Here is an 18,519-nt window from a genome sequence, read left to right as displayed (position 1 = left end):
TCTATGTAACTTACCCTGTTCTCTGGTGGAACAGCTAGTAACAGGACAGTTTGCAAAGACCATCTGAAAATTGAAATAAATAAACAGGTTTTAATATCAAAACAAATGAAAACTATGTTCTTAATCATGAAAAATATATTAAAAAAGAATAGGTTTTAAATCATACAGTAGATAAACAAGTGGAATGCCTCTGGCCGTCTCACCTGCATCATGCGTTTCAATATAGCAGCAGTGCTGACTTTGAATACTACTCTAACTCGCACAAGATGTTCAGTGATACATGGTTACTCTTATGTCCACTTTTTATGAACTAGACCAATAAACTTACAGAGATATGATGGTTATTCAACAAAAACCCCAACATGGCCAAAGTTCATTGACCTTACATGACCTTTGACCTTGATCATGTGACCTGAAACTCGCACAGGATGTTCAGTGATACTTGATTACTCTTATGTACAAGTTTCATGAATCAGATCCATAAACTTTCAAAGTTTTGATGGTAATTCTACAGATACACCCAATTCGGCCAAAGTTCATTGACCTTTGACCTTGGTCATGTGACCTGAAACGCGCACAGGATGTTCAGTGATATTTGATTTGTCCAAGTTTAATGAACTAGACTAATAAACTTTCAAAGTTATGATGGTAATTCAACAGATACCCCCGATTCGGCCAAAGTTCATTGACCCTAAATGACCTTTGACCTTACTCATGAGACCTGAAACTTGCACAAAATATTCAGTGATGCTTGATTACTATTATGTCCAAGTTTCATGAATCAGATCCATAAACTTTCAAAGTTATGATGGGAATTCAACAGATATCCCCAATTCGGCCAAAGTTCATTGACCCTAAATGACCTTTGACCTTGGTCATGTGATGTAAAACTCATGCAGGATGTTCAGTGATACTTGATTAACCTTATGTCCAAGTTTCATGAACTAGGTCCATATATTTTCTAAGTTATGATGACATTTCAAAAACTTAACCACAGGTTAAGATTTCAATGTTGATTCCTCCAACATGGTCTAAGTTCATTGACCCTAAATGACCTTTGACCTTGGTCATGTGACATGAAACTTTAATAGGATGTTCAGTAATACTTGATTAACCTTATGGCCAAGTTTCATGAACTAGGTCCATATACTTTCTAAGTTATGATGTCATTTCAAAAACTTAACCTCAGGTTGAGATTTGATGTTGACGCCGCCGCCGCCGTCGGAAAAGCGGCGCCTATAGTCTCACTCTGCTTCGCAGGTGAGACAGTAGATAAAAAACTAGGTTTTTAATCTCAAAATACATTATAAGTGTGATGAAGAACATTCTCCTATCACCCTACAATTTGATTTCTTGAATTCTATAACAGCCAGACTACAAAGACACTAAACAGATTAGACATGAAAAAAAAAAAACCAAGACTCCTCTCTCATTCAATTTTGTTGCATTATGTAACATAATGGGCAGGGGAGATTTGAATTTAATAAACCTTTGAAAATACAAGCCATAAGCAGTGTTGTGCCTCTCCTACTTGTGAAAGTAATCAGAAATATTGTGATTTGCGAGGTCATGCAACAGAATTGTATCAAAAGTTCATTGGAAAATAAATGGGATGGAATAACATTTGTCATAAAGAGTTTTGCACGTAAACTTTAATGTTGACCTCAAAATGACCTTTGACCTTAACATGTGACCTTTGAACATAATAACATGCAGGTCTCCTAAGTACATCTACCATCCAAGTTTGGTTGAAAAGTGATTAATGGTTGCAGAGTTATGTGTCATAATGTTTGTGATGGACGGATGGACGACCTTTGGATCGGTCACGTTTGCTCTACAGCAGCGGTACTGGAGTCGAGAACAGTCGTTTCATTCATTTTTATTTCAAACCAGCTATTTGCAGTTGGTACAAAAGATGTTCAAACGACTGTTTTCGACTCGCCGTACGGCTGCTGTAGAGCAAATGTGACCGAGGTATTAGTCTCGCCTAACCTCTTGTGGGCGAAACAACAAACCATATATAAATATTGTCTAAATTGAAATTCTAGACCCAAATTACATGTATGACCCCAAACCCATTCAACATAAAACAAGATGGCCTTTCGACTGTGTGCCGTTTGCCCCTGTCAGACCTAACTTCAACAATATCTGAATTATTTTAGTTAAGATTTTAAAGAGAAATTCCAGTAGTTGCAGTAAACACTGATTTCATTAGAAAGTCTGTAAAACAAGGCTTAATTGTCAGTATATCATCAAGGATCTTGATCTGGTACAGTTACATAAACTGAACTTTGTGAAATCTTGAAATCTACGCTGAAAAATGTTCAGACTGAAGATCGCCAACACAGATAGGCACACGTGGGACAGTGTACTATTATTGATGGAATAAAGACCCGACGGAAGTGACCGAATCCGCGCTTATTTTGCTTATTTCTCAGCAATTGCGCAATTTCTTCCAGAATCCTTTGGCACAGATTTTTTATTCATACAGACACTTGGGTGGTCATTATATTGGATTCTGTAAAAAGTCATTTTGAGATCGTTACCAGAACTGGAATTTATCTTTAATGTCAGAAAATGCTGCCACCGTCAGAAATGTGGCGCCTATAGTCTCGCTCTGCTATGCAGGTGGGATAAACAAATGAATCAATGATTTCAACCCACCTGAACTTGCCACATGCCATGCTGATTCTTATGAAGTCTAAATGAACAGTCCAAGAGGGCAGCATTCAACGCTGTGCTGGTTTCCTTGGCAACGCCTTTACAGGGCGGGAGTGAGCAGAGCTTGATGACGAGACCGACGCCTTCCCCTTCCACTTGGATACCCTGGTGGGCGAGGTTGTTTTCCGACAGCTGGTTACCACCAAAAAAACACACAGAAAATTTTGATTAAAACTATGGTTTAGTTTTTCATGATCACATTTCATAGCCAAGAAGCAAAGAATTCATACATTCAAAAATTTACAAAGTTCTCAGACTTTCTCAAACACATTCATTCATTCATTCATTCATTTATTTATTTCCATTTCTGGTAAAAAAACATTCAAATACAATCAAATATTTACAAAAAGAAAACATATGAATATCAATACCAAGAATATGGGGGAGCCAGCAGAGGCCATTGGCCTTTCAAAGGCTGGGCTCCAAAGCCATATTGAAATATACATAATATATGCTTCAAGCATACATTTGCTTATACAGTTTGCCTCTGCTTTTTCCCTATTAAGTTGTTTTTTTTTTCTATATTGTATTTATGTCTTTCACCAGTCATTATAATATTGTCACTTGGTTATATGTACTTTATGCCATGTTATGATTTTGTCTCTGATATGCATGTTAAAAATATTAGAAGGAAATCGTCAGTCACTGATGTGAGAATATGACGTCTACTGCACATGTCAAAATATTTCAAAAGTGTTCTGAATAAGGAATGCTGGGTTATGTATGTGTGGGTGATTGAAGTTTTGCATACATGTACGTGTGTTAATCCTCAGATACGATTGTTAACATCTAGGGCCGACATTTAAAGTCATCATCCGAAAGACGTTACCAGGACTCAAACCTCTGCATCACTTCATAACATCCCACATTTGGCTTGCATTTTTTAATTTGTATTTGAATTGAATTCATTTATTTTCCATTAAAGAACATGCAAAGTCGAGAATATGCAAATATTACAAAGTATAGAAATGAAACATTATATAAATGTAAATATCTTGATTACTTTATTCTTACCTTTCACTATTTCTTATTTAAGTACATAGGGACATGATATGTTGTGTGATGCGCTATACAAGAATTGAGCATTATTATTATTATTATTATAAATAATGTATCATACTTATCTTTACACAAATGCAAAACACTTCGTTCTATATATACATATTAGGAAAACTGGATGCCCATGGAAGCAGTATGCCCCCCAGAAAATATATGAATCAGTAAATGATAGAATACATTATACAGTTATATGAAATTCTAAATGGATAAAACTTCTATCAACGAAAAATGGGTGGTGCATCGTGGCTTTCAAACTCACCTCTTCGCAGAGCTTGATGAACGGTATGCGTATGTTGCATAATGAGATGACGTGAGAGAGCGTGTAGTTGAAGAATTCACAATGACTTGTCAATTTCTTCTTCTTAGGCTTCCCTGATGATGTGTAAACAACCTGAAATGACAAAGAGGGGCACATAAAATACAACATGCTTTTGCTTCACTGAATCGAATGAGCAGCAATGAAGGAACAGTGTCTAATACATGTCAGGGTTCCCAGCTTTTCAAGAAAACAAAATTCCCTGATTATTCCCTGACAAAGTTGAAAAATTCCCCGATAATTATTTCAACCCATTCCCAGTTCCGCATTTTTTCTAAGTTGTTGCAGTGAATTACATGTATTTTCAGTATAAAACCAATCTTACCACCATAACCAATCATTCAATAGATGTTGTTTTGATATGCAACAAGATATAACAGAGTCTGACTGACTACCGTGCTTTTGACTTTTGGGCTGATCAAAATTCCCTGATTTTTCCCCTCATTTGACGCTTTTTCCCCAACTTAAGGTATTTTTAAAAAATCAAATTCCCAGACTGAAAAAAAGTATAACAATTTTCCCTGATGGGCAGGGAACCTGACATGTACAAGAAAAAATACGCTGTATGCACTGGATGGCAAAATAAGAGACAGCCCAACCTTTCATTTCTTTCATCACGAAAGGCAGATTTCAAAGCAAGATATTATGTAAGCATGCCTTACATAGCAGAATGCAAACTAGTGACTACAACAGCACACCAATGAACATTCTGTACAGGTATGTGCTGCATTTCTACTTTGAATGCATTAGTATGTTGTTCTAACAATGTACTTGGCCAACTGTGAAATACCAGCCAATAGTGGATGCATTGTTGTTTTTTGTTGATCCAATGGAAAAAACACAATTCAAAAGAAAATATGAATCAAGACATCAAAGTTGTTGCCATCTCGTTAAATATAAAACCACCATGTCACTTTAGTAAAAATGATGTTCTTCTGATCATATGCAGAATGGAACTACGAACTGGCTTATTTATTGAATGTAGATTCAACATACCTTTCTTTTATTTTCATCATCATATTCACCCAGGTCTGTAAGAAACAAAACAGAATAGAAATAAATACAGAAGATCCACAAAATATATGCTGTTCAAAGCTAAAGGAATGCAGTTGCGGCAAACAGGGATATTATGTCTTTAAAATCTCATGAAATAAAGGCATCTACTAAGGAGCTATACATCTATGTTCGTCCCATCTCAAATACTGACATTAGTGATCAAAATTGGCTCATACTGAGCAAGCGCACTAGCAGAAATATGGCCAATATTGCCCTCTGTTTCGTACAGGATCCATATGGCAAAGCCCGGGAGGGCAACATGGCACATGTTCACCTCGCTGGTTTCGGATTGAAAGTAGCGAGCGATATATGACTTTTATTCATCTCCTAAAATGCTTTGTAAAGGTAATAATGTCACATATCTAACTCGGTGAATAGGGAAAGTGCTTGTATGTCTAAAATATCTGCGTTTCATATTCAGCCACTTGAGTCTCATACCAGTTGATCTCATGCCTACCCGCCTATGAAGCCACTAAGATATTAATAATATTCCGCACTTAAATAGCGCTTGATACATCCAAATGACGTCTCCAAGGCAGAAATTTCCGAGGCGCATTGTTATTATTATCATTACTCCTGCTTTAGCTCATGCTGCCTTTCAGCGCTCATGCTTTCAAGGAATTACTTCCTGCCGTTTATCCATTCACCACACCTGGGTTGAGTGCAGCACACTGTGGATAAATATCTCGCTGAAGGAAAACACGCCGTGGCTAGGATTCAAACCCATGACCCTCTGTTTGGAAGGTGAAAACAGAACCACAAGACCACGACGTGCCAAGATATATTATTACCCCAGTCATCGGATCCTTGCATGCCCCCATACAATGTACATGTATGCACCTTCTCCACTCCCTGGGGAGCATTCCAACAAGAGTTCCAGACTCAATTGCTAGGCATTCTACATAGGCTTTCGCATCCTACTGGGTACCCATTTAACACCTGATCGGAGAGTGGCAAATTGTGGATTGACGCGTTGCCAATGGACGCTAGGCAATGGTGCAATTCGAACACGCGACCCTCTGATTACAAGACGAGATTCAGAACCGCTACACCACGTCACTTCCATGTCAAGGTATCTTTAATAGGCAAGCTTTATCTTGATGAACGAAATCCATATACTCAGGTGTATGATATTTTTAATTTGTTTTTTGTAGTTCATTTGAATTTCTGTCCATTAATCATATAAGTGCACAAAAAGTCAGATTTGACTTGACCCTGAAAGATTAAGACCCTCTTGATATTTGAAGGGTAGGCCTATCCCACAAAAAAAGGTTAATTTTTATGAATATAATTAAAGATTAAACAAGCATAACACTGAAAATTTCATCAAAATCAGATGTAAATAAAGAAAAGTTGACATTTCAAAGTTTGCTTACATAACTTGCGATCAATTGCAAGTCTATTTTTGGTCCCTAAATCAATCATATGTCTTGCAGTTAATTGCAAATCGGTCATTGATTGCTAATCTGCTCCTTGAAACAAAAAGTTTAATCTGATTTGCTGCAGCTAACGTTGATCTATCGGTTGTAAAATTTCAACGAATATTTGCAATTGATCGCAAATATTTTCTTGCAACACCACCTATGATGCATCTCCTTGTCAATAAAATACACTTTTTGTTGGGGTGGACTTGCCCTGTGAAAATTACCTTCTACCGATGTATCTGGCCCCCGCAATATAGTGGAGTGATCCAGATCCACGAATGCGTCTGGTTGGAGGTACTTCTCTGTGGTCTCGCTAGCTTCCTTCTGATTGGTCGGGGTAGTCCCGCCCTGGGGTACGTTCTGAGTGTCGACGTACGGGACGGAACTACAACGCATCAGATGGTACCGGCAAACAAAGTCACTTAACCCCTTTCCTAGGGCAAAGTCTACAACCTGTTCATAATAATAAATGACAATAATAATGATAGTGAAAAAAATAAATAATGATAAATATACATGTATGAAGAAAACTGCTGCTGCTGCTGCTGCTGCCACTACTACTACCACTTCTACTAACTTTTACTGCTACTACCTACTACTACTACTTTTACTACTACTACTACTACTACTACTTCCTCTACTACCAATACTACTACTTCTACTACTGATGATGATAACATGGATAATTCTAGACTTACCACATAATACTGAGGATGCTGAGTGAGTCGCAGGTAGATGTAGTTTGGCAAGAGGCGTTTCAGCGGATGATCGGGTGACACTGTCACAAGAGGGAGCTCTTTCATGAAGGTGACGGGCAGCATGGAGACGGAGTATTGACAATGACGCATGTACAACAAAACCCTTGAATAAAATATTGTGGGAATCAATCAGAAATCAAACATTACTTTTACTGTCATCATCATCATCATCATTCATAAAGTTGACAGACAGTATAAAGATGGAGTATTGATAGTGATGCATGTACATGTACATTACTACAAAACCCTTGAATATGAAAATACCACGGGAATCAGTCAGAAATCAAACATTATTTTTACTGTCATCATCACCATCATCATTCATATAGGTAACAGGCAGCATAAAGACAGAGTATTGACAGCCATGCATGTACATATTACTAGGAAACCCTTGAATATGAAAATACCAAGAGAGTCGGTCAGAAATCAAACATTATCATCATCATTCCGATTGTAACTATTACCAATAACAAATTTGAACTATACATGAATATATCTTCATTATCACTAATACAGGATTTACTGTTTGTTTTTGTTTTTATCTGATTTGGAATGCTCTTATATGACGATACCTCAAGAAAAATCTGAATTTTCTTGATCCAGGGAATTTCATGCTGACGACAGATTAAGTGTTTCGCATTAGCAGAAAAAAAAAATATATCATTAAAAGTATGACAAAAATCGAGAACAGAAAAAAAGAGTTACAATTTTTTTTTAAAACTTGAATTTATGCTGTCAATTGCTCCCATCATATGACTGAAAATATTCTAGGGGGAATGAAATGTGTAACCAAATCTTCACCAATGTTTCGTTTGTTTTTCTGCTTTTTATAAAAAACCAAATTCACGCAAGCATGAACTTCCACTTGAATCTCCTCTCGAAGAAAAGTTGCGTGATAAAGATGGATTACCTGAGCTTTGCGATGAGAGATTCCAATTTACTACGTTCATGATTCAGACTGTTATCTATCTCATCTAAGAGTGCATTCCCTGAAAGATAAACAAACACATCAGAATCATTTTTTTTCAATTTGAGATTTTCTTTTAGGCATTTACCAACAACATTCACAAGTTTGTAGATTATAATGAAAAAATCAAAGAAAGTGTCACACTTTAAATGGGAACAGAAAATAGAACCTTCTGGCCTGTGCAAACATTTTTTTTTGGGGGGGGTTCACTTTGGCAAATACTTTCTTTTCCTAGACCAAACAAATGCCAACCAGAGATTTAATCAGTACTCTACATTAGGAGGATATGTGCGCAATAAAAATATTCTGTATTATAATAATAATAATAGGCATTTATAAAGCGCCATCTACATGTATCTAGAAATAATCCATTCTGAGGCAAAGTGTTTATTATTATCTTGAGCTGCCTTTCAGCGCTCAATGCATTTAAGGAATTAATCCTGCCGGGTACCCATTCACCTCACCTGGGTTGAGTACAGCACAATGTGGCTAAATTCCTTGCTGAAGGACATTACGCCATGGCTGGGATTCGAACCCTTGACCCTCTGTGTCAAAGTCAGAAGACAAATCCACTGAGCCACAACACTTCATCACCAGAATGGGTGAATAGCTCAACCAAAAATTCACAAGCAAAATAAAGGGTATAAACTCTTGAAAAATGATCAACATTTTATCCTACATAAGTTCCTGTGAACCCTTACTTGGTACAGCCTTGTTTATGCAGGTGGCTTTGTAAAAGTTTGATCTGGGCCCAGTCTTTGTTTACAAAGAGTTACGATTGATCCAATCAGTCATATGGAAAGCCATCAGTGTCATAATTTTTTTTCTACTGGAAATTTGCAAAATGTCCTCTGTAAACAAAGGAGAACACACCAAATAGTCAAGAAATCAATGAATTTATGGATATAAATTCATATCTAGATTTTTTTTTGAAAAAACATGCATTTTATATGGTGACTTTGCTGGCTTTCCATAGTCGCGTTAAATTGGATCAATCGCAACTCCTAGAGAAAATTATTATGCGGATGACGACTTACCGCAATGTGCAATGCTTGGTATAAATGATCCAGTCTGCATATCAACGGATACCACAAGCTGCTCATCATCACTACATGGCTTTACAACAGGGATGTATAACAATGAGGGAGAACCTTCAACATGACCTGAAACAATAAAATAATAATAAACATTAATATTGTATTCAGCTGCGCTTGTTTCTCAACTAAAGAGGTATGTTTTTAATTTTCATTTGAAGAGAGTCAAGGATGGAGAACTTCTTATGTCAATTGGCAGGCTATTCCATAGTTTGGGGGCAGCAAGTGAAAATGCACGATCACCGAGTGTGACTTTTGTTCTGTGAAATGGGATCTGGAACAACAATCTATCTGTGGAACTTTGCTTTATCAAATAAATGAGGGTTTTCAAAAAAGAAATGATGGCAGCCTCTTCCCCAGAATATAGGGATGAAAATAAAATTTTGGGTCGAAAATAGCACCTTCACCTTTTCTGCAATAGATACATTGTATGTCATATGTGTATGATAAGATTTAGGGGAAAAAATGTATTTCTTATAAAACCTGTAGTATATTTATCCAAGAACAGTACAAAATACTGCAAAAAATAAAAGTTTGAATCCTTGTAATGACGAAGTAACTTTTCACCTACGCTGCCTGAATGTCGAGGAGAAAACAGCCGTTTTTAGTATTTCTATAGAAACCAACTACATGTAGATGGAACAGAAATGATTAAAACGGCTGTATTCAACTTGCTGCATTGACACTGTAGGGAAAAGCTGACTGTGCTATACATTATTCTTTTTCTTCTTGTTATTTTCCTCCATTGTCTTTTTCTTCTCCTTCTCCCCTTCTACTTCTTCCTTTTCTTCTTCTCCTCCCCTCCTCTTCACCTTTCTATGATTCCTTTGTAATATTTCATTGATGATTCTGTTTTTTTTTCATGTATATTGTTCGTTAAACACTCATTTTTAAATGTTTACTATGTCAATTGTACATTATGTTCCACACGGCCCCAATGGAAATCAGTCTGTGAACTGTTTGGGCTTTTTAACTGTGTATAAATAAAATCTAAATGGGACGAGCCTACAATGATTAACTGTAGATGGCGCTCTTGCGAGCAGCACGACTTTTTGGTCGCTCTAGATTTATTCGTTATTAATTTCATGTTTGTGTAGTATTTACATTATTGGAACTACTGTTTTGGCTCTATTGGACTTGTATGTTCATCTATCATCCGTATATGGTATTATTTGGACACTTTGCAGAGTATGATGTGATTTTCAGGCACGGGGATTTTTGAGTGCACAGTGCCTGCAGACCTTATAACATACATACAGAGAGCCCTTCCGACCAACCGGCTACTACTGGCTCTGTTTCTTTCTTCTCGCTGGACAAGATATTTTAGCTGGAGCACAGATGCTGATCGTGAAGTTTGTAGTCTGGGGGCTTACCGTCCTTTCTCCGCTTTTGTGCGGTCCTTCAATTAGACTTGACAAAGGGCCTTTCATTATGAGTCTAAAGTACTCTACAAGGCAGCTCTTTCAAATCAAGAAATCTCTGAAAGGCAGTCCGTTTAATCGGCTCAGTGATTCATTATGGAATAATCTTCGAGACCTCGGCATCGCGAGACCCCGGTATTCCAGAGGTGGAGCTAAAAAGGCTCAAAGAAGCGCTCCGGTGCTTCACCATTTTGATGATGAGTTGAGACTTCTGAGTAATCCTCACTCAATTCCAGTCTTAGTCTCAAGTCCAGACTACCATCGATCATGGCAGTGCTCGGTACGAAGAGTAAATCGTTCTCGTCTAAATCCAAATCTGATTTACCTGACTCAGCCACAGGAGGTACCACGGAAAGAGGTTACTTCTCGAACCAGTCTATCAAATTGTCTAAGAATTGGACACTGGAATGCTCGATCCATGAATAATAAGACAACGATGATCTGTGATTTGATCATAAACAGCCAGTTGGACCTCCTTATTGTGACAGAGTCTTGGTTAAGAGGCGACGCTCGTGATAACAGTATAATCGCTGATATCACCACTACTCTCCCAGACTTTAATGTCGTGCATGAACATCGCAGTTATCGTGGTGGTGGGATATGTATAGTCTACCGTTCATCTTTGGAAATCACTGAAATCACCTCAGAGAAATTCACGTCTTTTGAGCATATGGACATTTTGGTTCGCATCTCATCTTCGGTTACGTTTAGGATGCTGGCAATTTATAGGCCACCCTCATCGTCAAGAAACAGAAATTCGTATGACGACTTCGTGACCGAGTTTTCTTCATTATTGGAATCTGTTATGATTGATCAACGCCAAGTCATCTTCATGGGAGATTTCAATATACATGTTGACGACAGAGATGGCAAGGACACGAAAACATTCTTCGATATTATGGATGTCTGGGATCTTCATCAGCATGTTAGAGTAGCAACCCATGAGGCTGGTCATACTCTCGATCTCTTGATTTCCAAGAAATCTGACCATCCTATTCAGGACACTGACATTGTTTCAGGACTGCCCTCTGACCATTCTGCTGCTGTGACCACTCTTCGTTTTGCACGTCCTAAGCCTTTGAAAAAGCGTATTACTTGTCGGAAACTTCGAGACATTGACTTGAGTAAGTTCAAGATGGATCTACATGCTTCTCTATCTACCCTTTCAGAAGCTAAAGATGCATCAGAAATGGCTGAACAATATAACACTGTTCTAAAGGAGCTGATTGACGAGTATGCACCTGAGCAATCTACTCTAATTACAGTAAGACCTAAAGCACCTTGGTACACTAGTGAAGTTGATGAAGCGAAACGAGTAAAGCGGCGAGCTGAGCGAAAACTGAGAACTTCTGGTCTAGAAGCGGATCGACAACTGTACAAAGAGAAATGTTCATCCTACAATGATATCTTGTCAAAGTCGAAATCGCAGTATCTGACGGATGAAATTGCTAAGTGTGATACCAAGCACCTTTTTCAGTTTGTACAGAAACTCACCTGCCCTAGATCACAGCAACTCTTGCCAGACTACGAGTCAGATCTAAAATTGGCTAATGAATTTGGTCGATTTTTTCATAAAAAGATTAAGACTATAGTCGAGAATTTCCAAGGTGTTACTTGTCATCATTTGGATTGTGATGATCGTGAAACAGCACATACCTTCACAACCTTTGTTCCTGTATCAGAAAGTGATGTGTTAAAGGTTATTCGCGAGAGTCCTTCCAAATCATGTCAACTAGACCCATTACCGACGTGGCTTATGAAAACGTGCACAGATGAGCTTCTGTCTTTTGTTACTGAACTAATCAACCTTTCCTTGTCTTCAGGTGAAGTACCATCAGCATTCAAGGTATCTCACGTAATTCCTCTGTTGAAAAAGGAATCACTGGATAGACAGGACTTCAATAACTATAGACCTATTGCAAACCAGGCCTTCATAGCAAAGATTCTTGAGAAGATCGTAGCTTCCCAGATAAGAACTTATTTAGACGATCATGGCTTATATCCTAGGATGCAGTCTGCTTATCGTCAGTACCATTCGACTGAGTCTGCTCTTTTGAAGGTCACTAATGACTTATTGCTCGCTATAGATGAAGGATGTGAAGCTATTCTAATTTTGTTGGACTTCTCGTCCGCCTTTGATGCCATTGACCATGGAAAGATGATTCGCCGTTTCCATGATAGGTATGGCTTTGATGGAGTAGTCTTACAGTGGCTTACCTCATATTTGAAGGGCCGTACTCAAGTTACAATTATTAACAGAGTTGAGTCTGATGCTTTTCCACTGGACTGGGGAGTCCCACAGGGATCTGTTATGGGACCGCTAGACTTTATCCTCTACACAAGTCCACTAAGTGATGTAATAAACTCACATAGAGGAGTTGACCATATGCTGTATGCAGACGACACACAGTTGTATGTTGTTCTCAAGAAGAACGAAACAGCTTCTGGGATTGTGACACTAGAGCAATGTATTAGCGATGTGAAGGACTGGGCAAACGGCAACAATCTCAAGTTGAATGGGGCTAAGACTGAACTTCTACACGTGACGTCTGCGTTCCGAAGATCTAGTGAGCTTCCCCACTTGTTGATTGACGGAACTGCTATTGTGCCTTCGAAGTCTTCCAGGGATCTTGGGGTGACTATAGATAATGCCCTTTCTATGAAGCAGCACATCCAGAAAACATGTAAGAATGCTGCATATGGAATTCATAGAATTGGGAAGCTGCGTAAGTACTTAGACAGAAGTTCCACTAAGCGCCTTGTAAACGCTTTCGTCACATCTCACATCGACTATTGTAATAGTTTATTAGTGGACTTACCTTCATCACAGCTGAACAAACTCCAACGTATCCAGAATGCTTCAGCCCGTCTTATCACATGCACCAGAAAGCGTGAACACATTACACCGATTCTTCGCTCTCTTCATTGGCTCTCAATCCCTCAACGCATCAAATTCAAGGTTTTACTGATCACTTACAAGGCTCTTCATGGACTCGCTCCAGCGTACATCAAAGCACTCATCTCACCTAAAACCCCTACTTCTATCCGACTTCGCTCATCCTCATCTATCCACCTTCAACTGTCCCATGGTCCTCGAACCCGCACCCGCTACGGTGATCGTGCCTTCGCCGTATGTGCTCCTAGGCTTTGGAATGCTCTCCCGGTTTACGTTCGTGACTCTCCAACAATTTCCACATTTAAGATTAGGTTGAAAACATACCTTTTTAATCAGTAGTAAATCATAGTAATTTTAGTTATCTGTTTTGTTATTCCATGTATTTTTCATGCATTTTCCTTAATTTTTTGTAGTCTTTAAGTGTATATTATTCTGTATTTTGTTACTTGTATTTTTTTGTCTATGTATCCAGCGCTTAGAAACAATGCGTATTAAGCGCTTTATAAATGTTGATTATTATTATTATTAACTTACATTTGAATCCAGGGAGGTCCTTCTCCAGTTCTTCTTGTAATCCCTGAATAAAAGTTTAAAACACAAGAAGAAAAAAAATTGACATCATACAGCTAAACTTGCATTAATGGGCCTTTCATAAGGCAAATGCTTGCCCTGGTGGGGTTTCATAAAGCTGTTCTTAAGTTAAAAGTGACTTTAAGAATGACTGGTGAACCTTTCTTGTATGCTTAATAATCACTAATGAACATTTGGTGAGGAAACTTTTAATTCATTAATGTCAGTTTTATCATTTCAACTGATTTTGTTTCTGTCAACTTTAAATGCAAATTTTTGTTGACTGGGGGAGGAAGAGAGAATGAGAACAAGAGCTTCTAAAACCTTAAAATTATGGTTTACCATTATGTATATTTGACTCTTTCTCTTTTTATTTCTCTCTCATCCGTTTTGTCATTCTCCGATATATCGATTTTCATTTTCTATTCTTTTTCTGAATCTCATGCATCTTCTTTCATCACTATTATGTATCATCACCCAGGGAGAATTTTTTTTTATGAATGAAGCACTGTCATGCACAAGAAGTTAATGTTCTTGTGATGTCAACATTTACTTGTTTCAGATACGTTACAGTTGAAATTGAATGAAAAGCAGCATCCATCAGAGCTTTTTGAAGAGCTAAATATGAAAAGCATTCAGTAGGTCATTCTGGTGATAAACACTAATCTTGACTTCACATATACTTTTTTTCTTCTTATTTTTCCATTATTAAAACCTTATTGTCACAATGTCAGGGTAAACTTCCCATCTAAATCATGTGAAACAACATTTGGGCATGAACGTACCTTGAGTTTGATTCTTGACCTGACTAGAACAGTCTCTACAAGGAGCCTCTCAACAGATAGATGATCACACTGAAATAAAAAACCAAAGTAATATACTCAAACCAGGGCTCCACATTAACCCTTTTTTTCCTACTGGTCCAACCTGTTCATGTCGGACCAGTAGATACCCAGTTTTTCAATACAAACAAACAGTACACACACACGTAGCATTATTCATGAGAGCCAATTCTCAATTTTCGAGAGCCATTTTTGTGATTTACAAAAGAGGACAAAATATCATGTGTATCACTTTGATATATTTATTGCGGGTCATGTTGGATAAGTAAATCTAGCTATTTCTGAAAAGTTACTGGTCTGACAGCTATTCTCTGGTCTGGGACCGTCGGACCAGTGCCAGTGTCGCACACTGCTCAAACCATTGCATAACACTACTTACATACACATAATATCATCTGGACAGTAATGTCACAAATCATGGGGAAATGGGAAGCTTACTGTATTCGCAAACGGCCTATTGACTTGCATAGTTTGATCTGTCCGTCTTATGAGCCTGTCAGACTAACGTGATAAAATCACAAATAATTTCCTTTTTTATCCACATTGGGGCAAATGCAGTATTTTAGGCAATACTTCTTTTATTTCAAGGCTAATTGTTAAGGGAAACAAGCAATTACATATATACAAGTAAATGCAAATATCATTATTCTGTCATAATTAGATTGGTTTTTCTAAATAATCCTGAATATTGTTTGTGAATTTGATTGAATCTATTAGAATGTGACCAACATTTTGTTCAAAACAAAAAGTACATATCTTGGGGCGGCTCTAGAAAGAATAGTCGACCCATATCATGCATTTTGGGGAGATTATTGTTTCAGATCCCATTTCACAAAACAAAATTCACACTCGGTGATCGTGTATTTGCACTTGCTGCCCCCAAACTATGGAATAGCCTGCCAATTGATATAAGGAGCTCTCCATCCTTGGCTCTCTTCAAATCAAAATTAAAAACATATCTCTTTAGTTAAGAAAATATGCTGTGTAGACATAAGTGAAGAGCTCTCAACAAGCGCAGCGGAATATATCCATATAAAAGCTGCGCTATACAAATTAATGTTTATCATTATTAATCTCGAGATTAATTACGAAAAGGGCCGATCGGGCTAAAATCTCAAGATTTCGCAAACTCGGGCTGGTGCAGCACCGCCTGGTATAATCAAAGATCTAATGCCCATAGAGATACATGTATCCATATCCCCAAATCCTAAAATAGCCTTAAAATGGACATACTGAAGCTTTTAGACATGCCATCATCGGAGTAAAAACGCATAAATGACTAAAACGTTATAGCAAAACAATACATAATAGGACCGAAACCAGACAATGGATGCCGAATTTTAGGGGGATTTGGGCTGTCGTGACAGCGAAATCGCAAATTCGCCATTTGTGTATTTTCTTCGCTGCTACCACATTTTGTGGGGGGGGTAAGGGGCGTTAGACTTACCCTAATAGCTTGATTGACACGGACAGCATCTACCACATCAAGCGGAGGGTCGTGCATCACTTGAAGAGGCTTAGCTACATCATCGTCATCAATGCTCACTGTCAGCTTGTATAACTCGGCCTTCTTAGAAGTATGCAGGCTTTGTGATCTGTAATAATTTATAAGGTAAATGACAGTTTTAGTAATGATATCAAAGTGAGTTCATACAGAATCCAATGAAATGACCACCAAAGTGTATGTTTGTATAAATAAAGAATATGTGCCAAAGGATTCTGGAAAAAATTGTGTAATTGCTGAGAAATTAGCAAATAAGCACAGGATTTGGGTCAAGCTTCGGGCACGACATTCAAAGCAATAATACAACACTGTCCCACGTGCGCTTATCTGTGTTGGTGATCTTCAGTCTGAATATTTTTCAGCGTAGATTTCAAAATTTCACAAAGTTAAGTTTATGTGACTGTACCAGATCTAGATCCTCGAAGACCTCGATGACATACTGAAAATTAAGCCTGGTTTTACAGACTTTCTCATGAAATCAGTGTTTACTGCAATTACTGGCATTTCTCTTTAACAAACAAATTACAAAGATAACATTATTTCATTTTAATCAAATGGAAGTTTTGTGTTCAGATGCATATACATGTATATATATATATGCATAAATCCTACGTAAGGGCGAATTCTATGAATGGGTTTATTCCGTTACAATACACATTTGGACGTTAAGTCGAAGGTAGAGGGCATTAAGGCGCATTGCGAACATTGATAGAAAACAAAGAAATTCGCTTTAACTCCAGATGTAGAAAGATATATACAGTGCGTCCTACATAAAACATAACCGAGATTTATTGATGATTTATCATGCCTTGATCGCAAATAAAATAGACAAATGACCTGTCATTGTAAAGCTCAGGGTTTCCTCTTTCATTCGAAATAACTCATTCATGCATGAGTGAGCAAAATCAATTTGAAGAAAGGAAACTAAAAAATCACTTGGTGGGCAAAATCAGAGTTTCAAAGGGAAAATCACATTTTTAAAAAGTTCATGATCTGGGGAGCGTTTCATGAAAGGACTTGTCAGACGTTTTATCTGACAAGTCCCATTTTATCCAACAGTTACTATAGTAACAGTGCCTCTCAGCCAATCAGAATCAAGGAAATATGTCAGATCTAACAACTTGTCAGACAAAAATGTTCATGAACCGCCCCCAGCTCTTTCATTTTATACCTCAGTTACAGAAAACGGTCAAGAAAATAACAAAGTCTTATTTATTTGAAATAAGGCTTAAATTCAAATAATTTTATCAAATGAAGAGGTTTTACAGAATAGCTTTCAGACTTACTCGACAATCCATTTTGTGACAACCAGCCAAGTTGTCATTCATGTCATCTATTCATGTACATGTATACATACTGCACATGTACAGTACATGTATGTATTTCATATTATGTCATATCGTTAAAGTTTAATGTTTTCATGTCTGTATCAGGACCATTATGCGAAACAGCTATTGCTGTCCATGTTATTTATCCTGCATAAAATGTTTCTATAAATGTTGTCAATTACATGACACCTAGATAGATCCTTGGCATTTGATTGGCCGTGCAATTTAGGATCTATTCGACGTGCAATTGGATCCATATGATTTTGTCCACTGCACACGGGCATTGTACACAACAACCAACAGACCGAGCTCGCACTGCATGATATTTTGCATCGAAACTGATTAATTTCCTTTGAAATATAATCTGGATTTAAGTGTTATATAAATCAAATAATGAATGTTCCTACATTCGTGCAATAGACAGAATATTTCATTTGGTGAAGATGAAATGAATGATCCATTCAACTCGGCTATGCTTCGTTGAATGGATCTTTTCATTTTTCACCTCATGAAGTATTCTGTCCATTGCACTCATAAACATTCATTATTTGTATAATATATTC

At 37.5% G+C, this 18,519-nt stretch overlaps 1 protein-coding gene across 1 annotated transcript in view; it reads right to left on the bottom strand.

Annotated features, from left to right (window-relative positions):
• Positions 1 to 18,519, bottom strand: part of LOC121430309 (mediator of RNA polymerase II transcription subunit 14-like) — a 51,670-nt gene that overhangs the window by 15,129 nt on the left and 18,022 nt on the right. The window contains exons 13-23 of the mRNA XM_041627587.1: positions 16,572 to 16,719; positions 15,068 to 15,136; positions 14,247 to 14,289; positions 9,339 to 9,464; positions 8,245 to 8,323; positions 7,275 to 7,437; positions 6,801 to 7,029; positions 5,093 to 5,127; positions 4,040 to 4,171; positions 2,665 to 2,853; positions 15 to 63 (exon numbers count right to left, since the gene is read on the bottom strand). Coding sequence (XP_041483521.1) covers positions 15 to 63; positions 2,665 to 2,853; positions 4,040 to 4,171; positions 5,093 to 5,127; positions 6,801 to 7,029; positions 7,275 to 7,437; positions 8,245 to 8,323; positions 9,339 to 9,464; positions 14,247 to 14,289; positions 15,068 to 15,136; positions 16,572 to 16,719 — 1,262 coding nt within the window. The remainder of the gene's footprint in view (positions 1 to 14; positions 64 to 2,664; positions 2,854 to 4,039; positions 4,172 to 5,092; positions 5,128 to 6,800; positions 7,030 to 7,274; positions 7,438 to 8,244; positions 8,324 to 9,338; positions 9,465 to 14,246; positions 14,290 to 15,067; positions 15,137 to 16,571; positions 16,720 to 18,519) is intronic.

Source organism: Lytechinus variegatus, chromosome 16, assembly GCF_018143015.1.
Source record: "Lytechinus variegatus isolate NC3 chromosome 16, Lvar_3.0, whole genome shotgun sequence".
Classification (NCBI taxonomy): domain Eukaryota; kingdom Metazoa; phylum Echinodermata; class Echinoidea; order Temnopleuroida; family Toxopneustidae; genus Lytechinus; species Lytechinus variegatus.
This window is presented reverse-complemented; position numbering and strand designations above follow the sequence as displayed.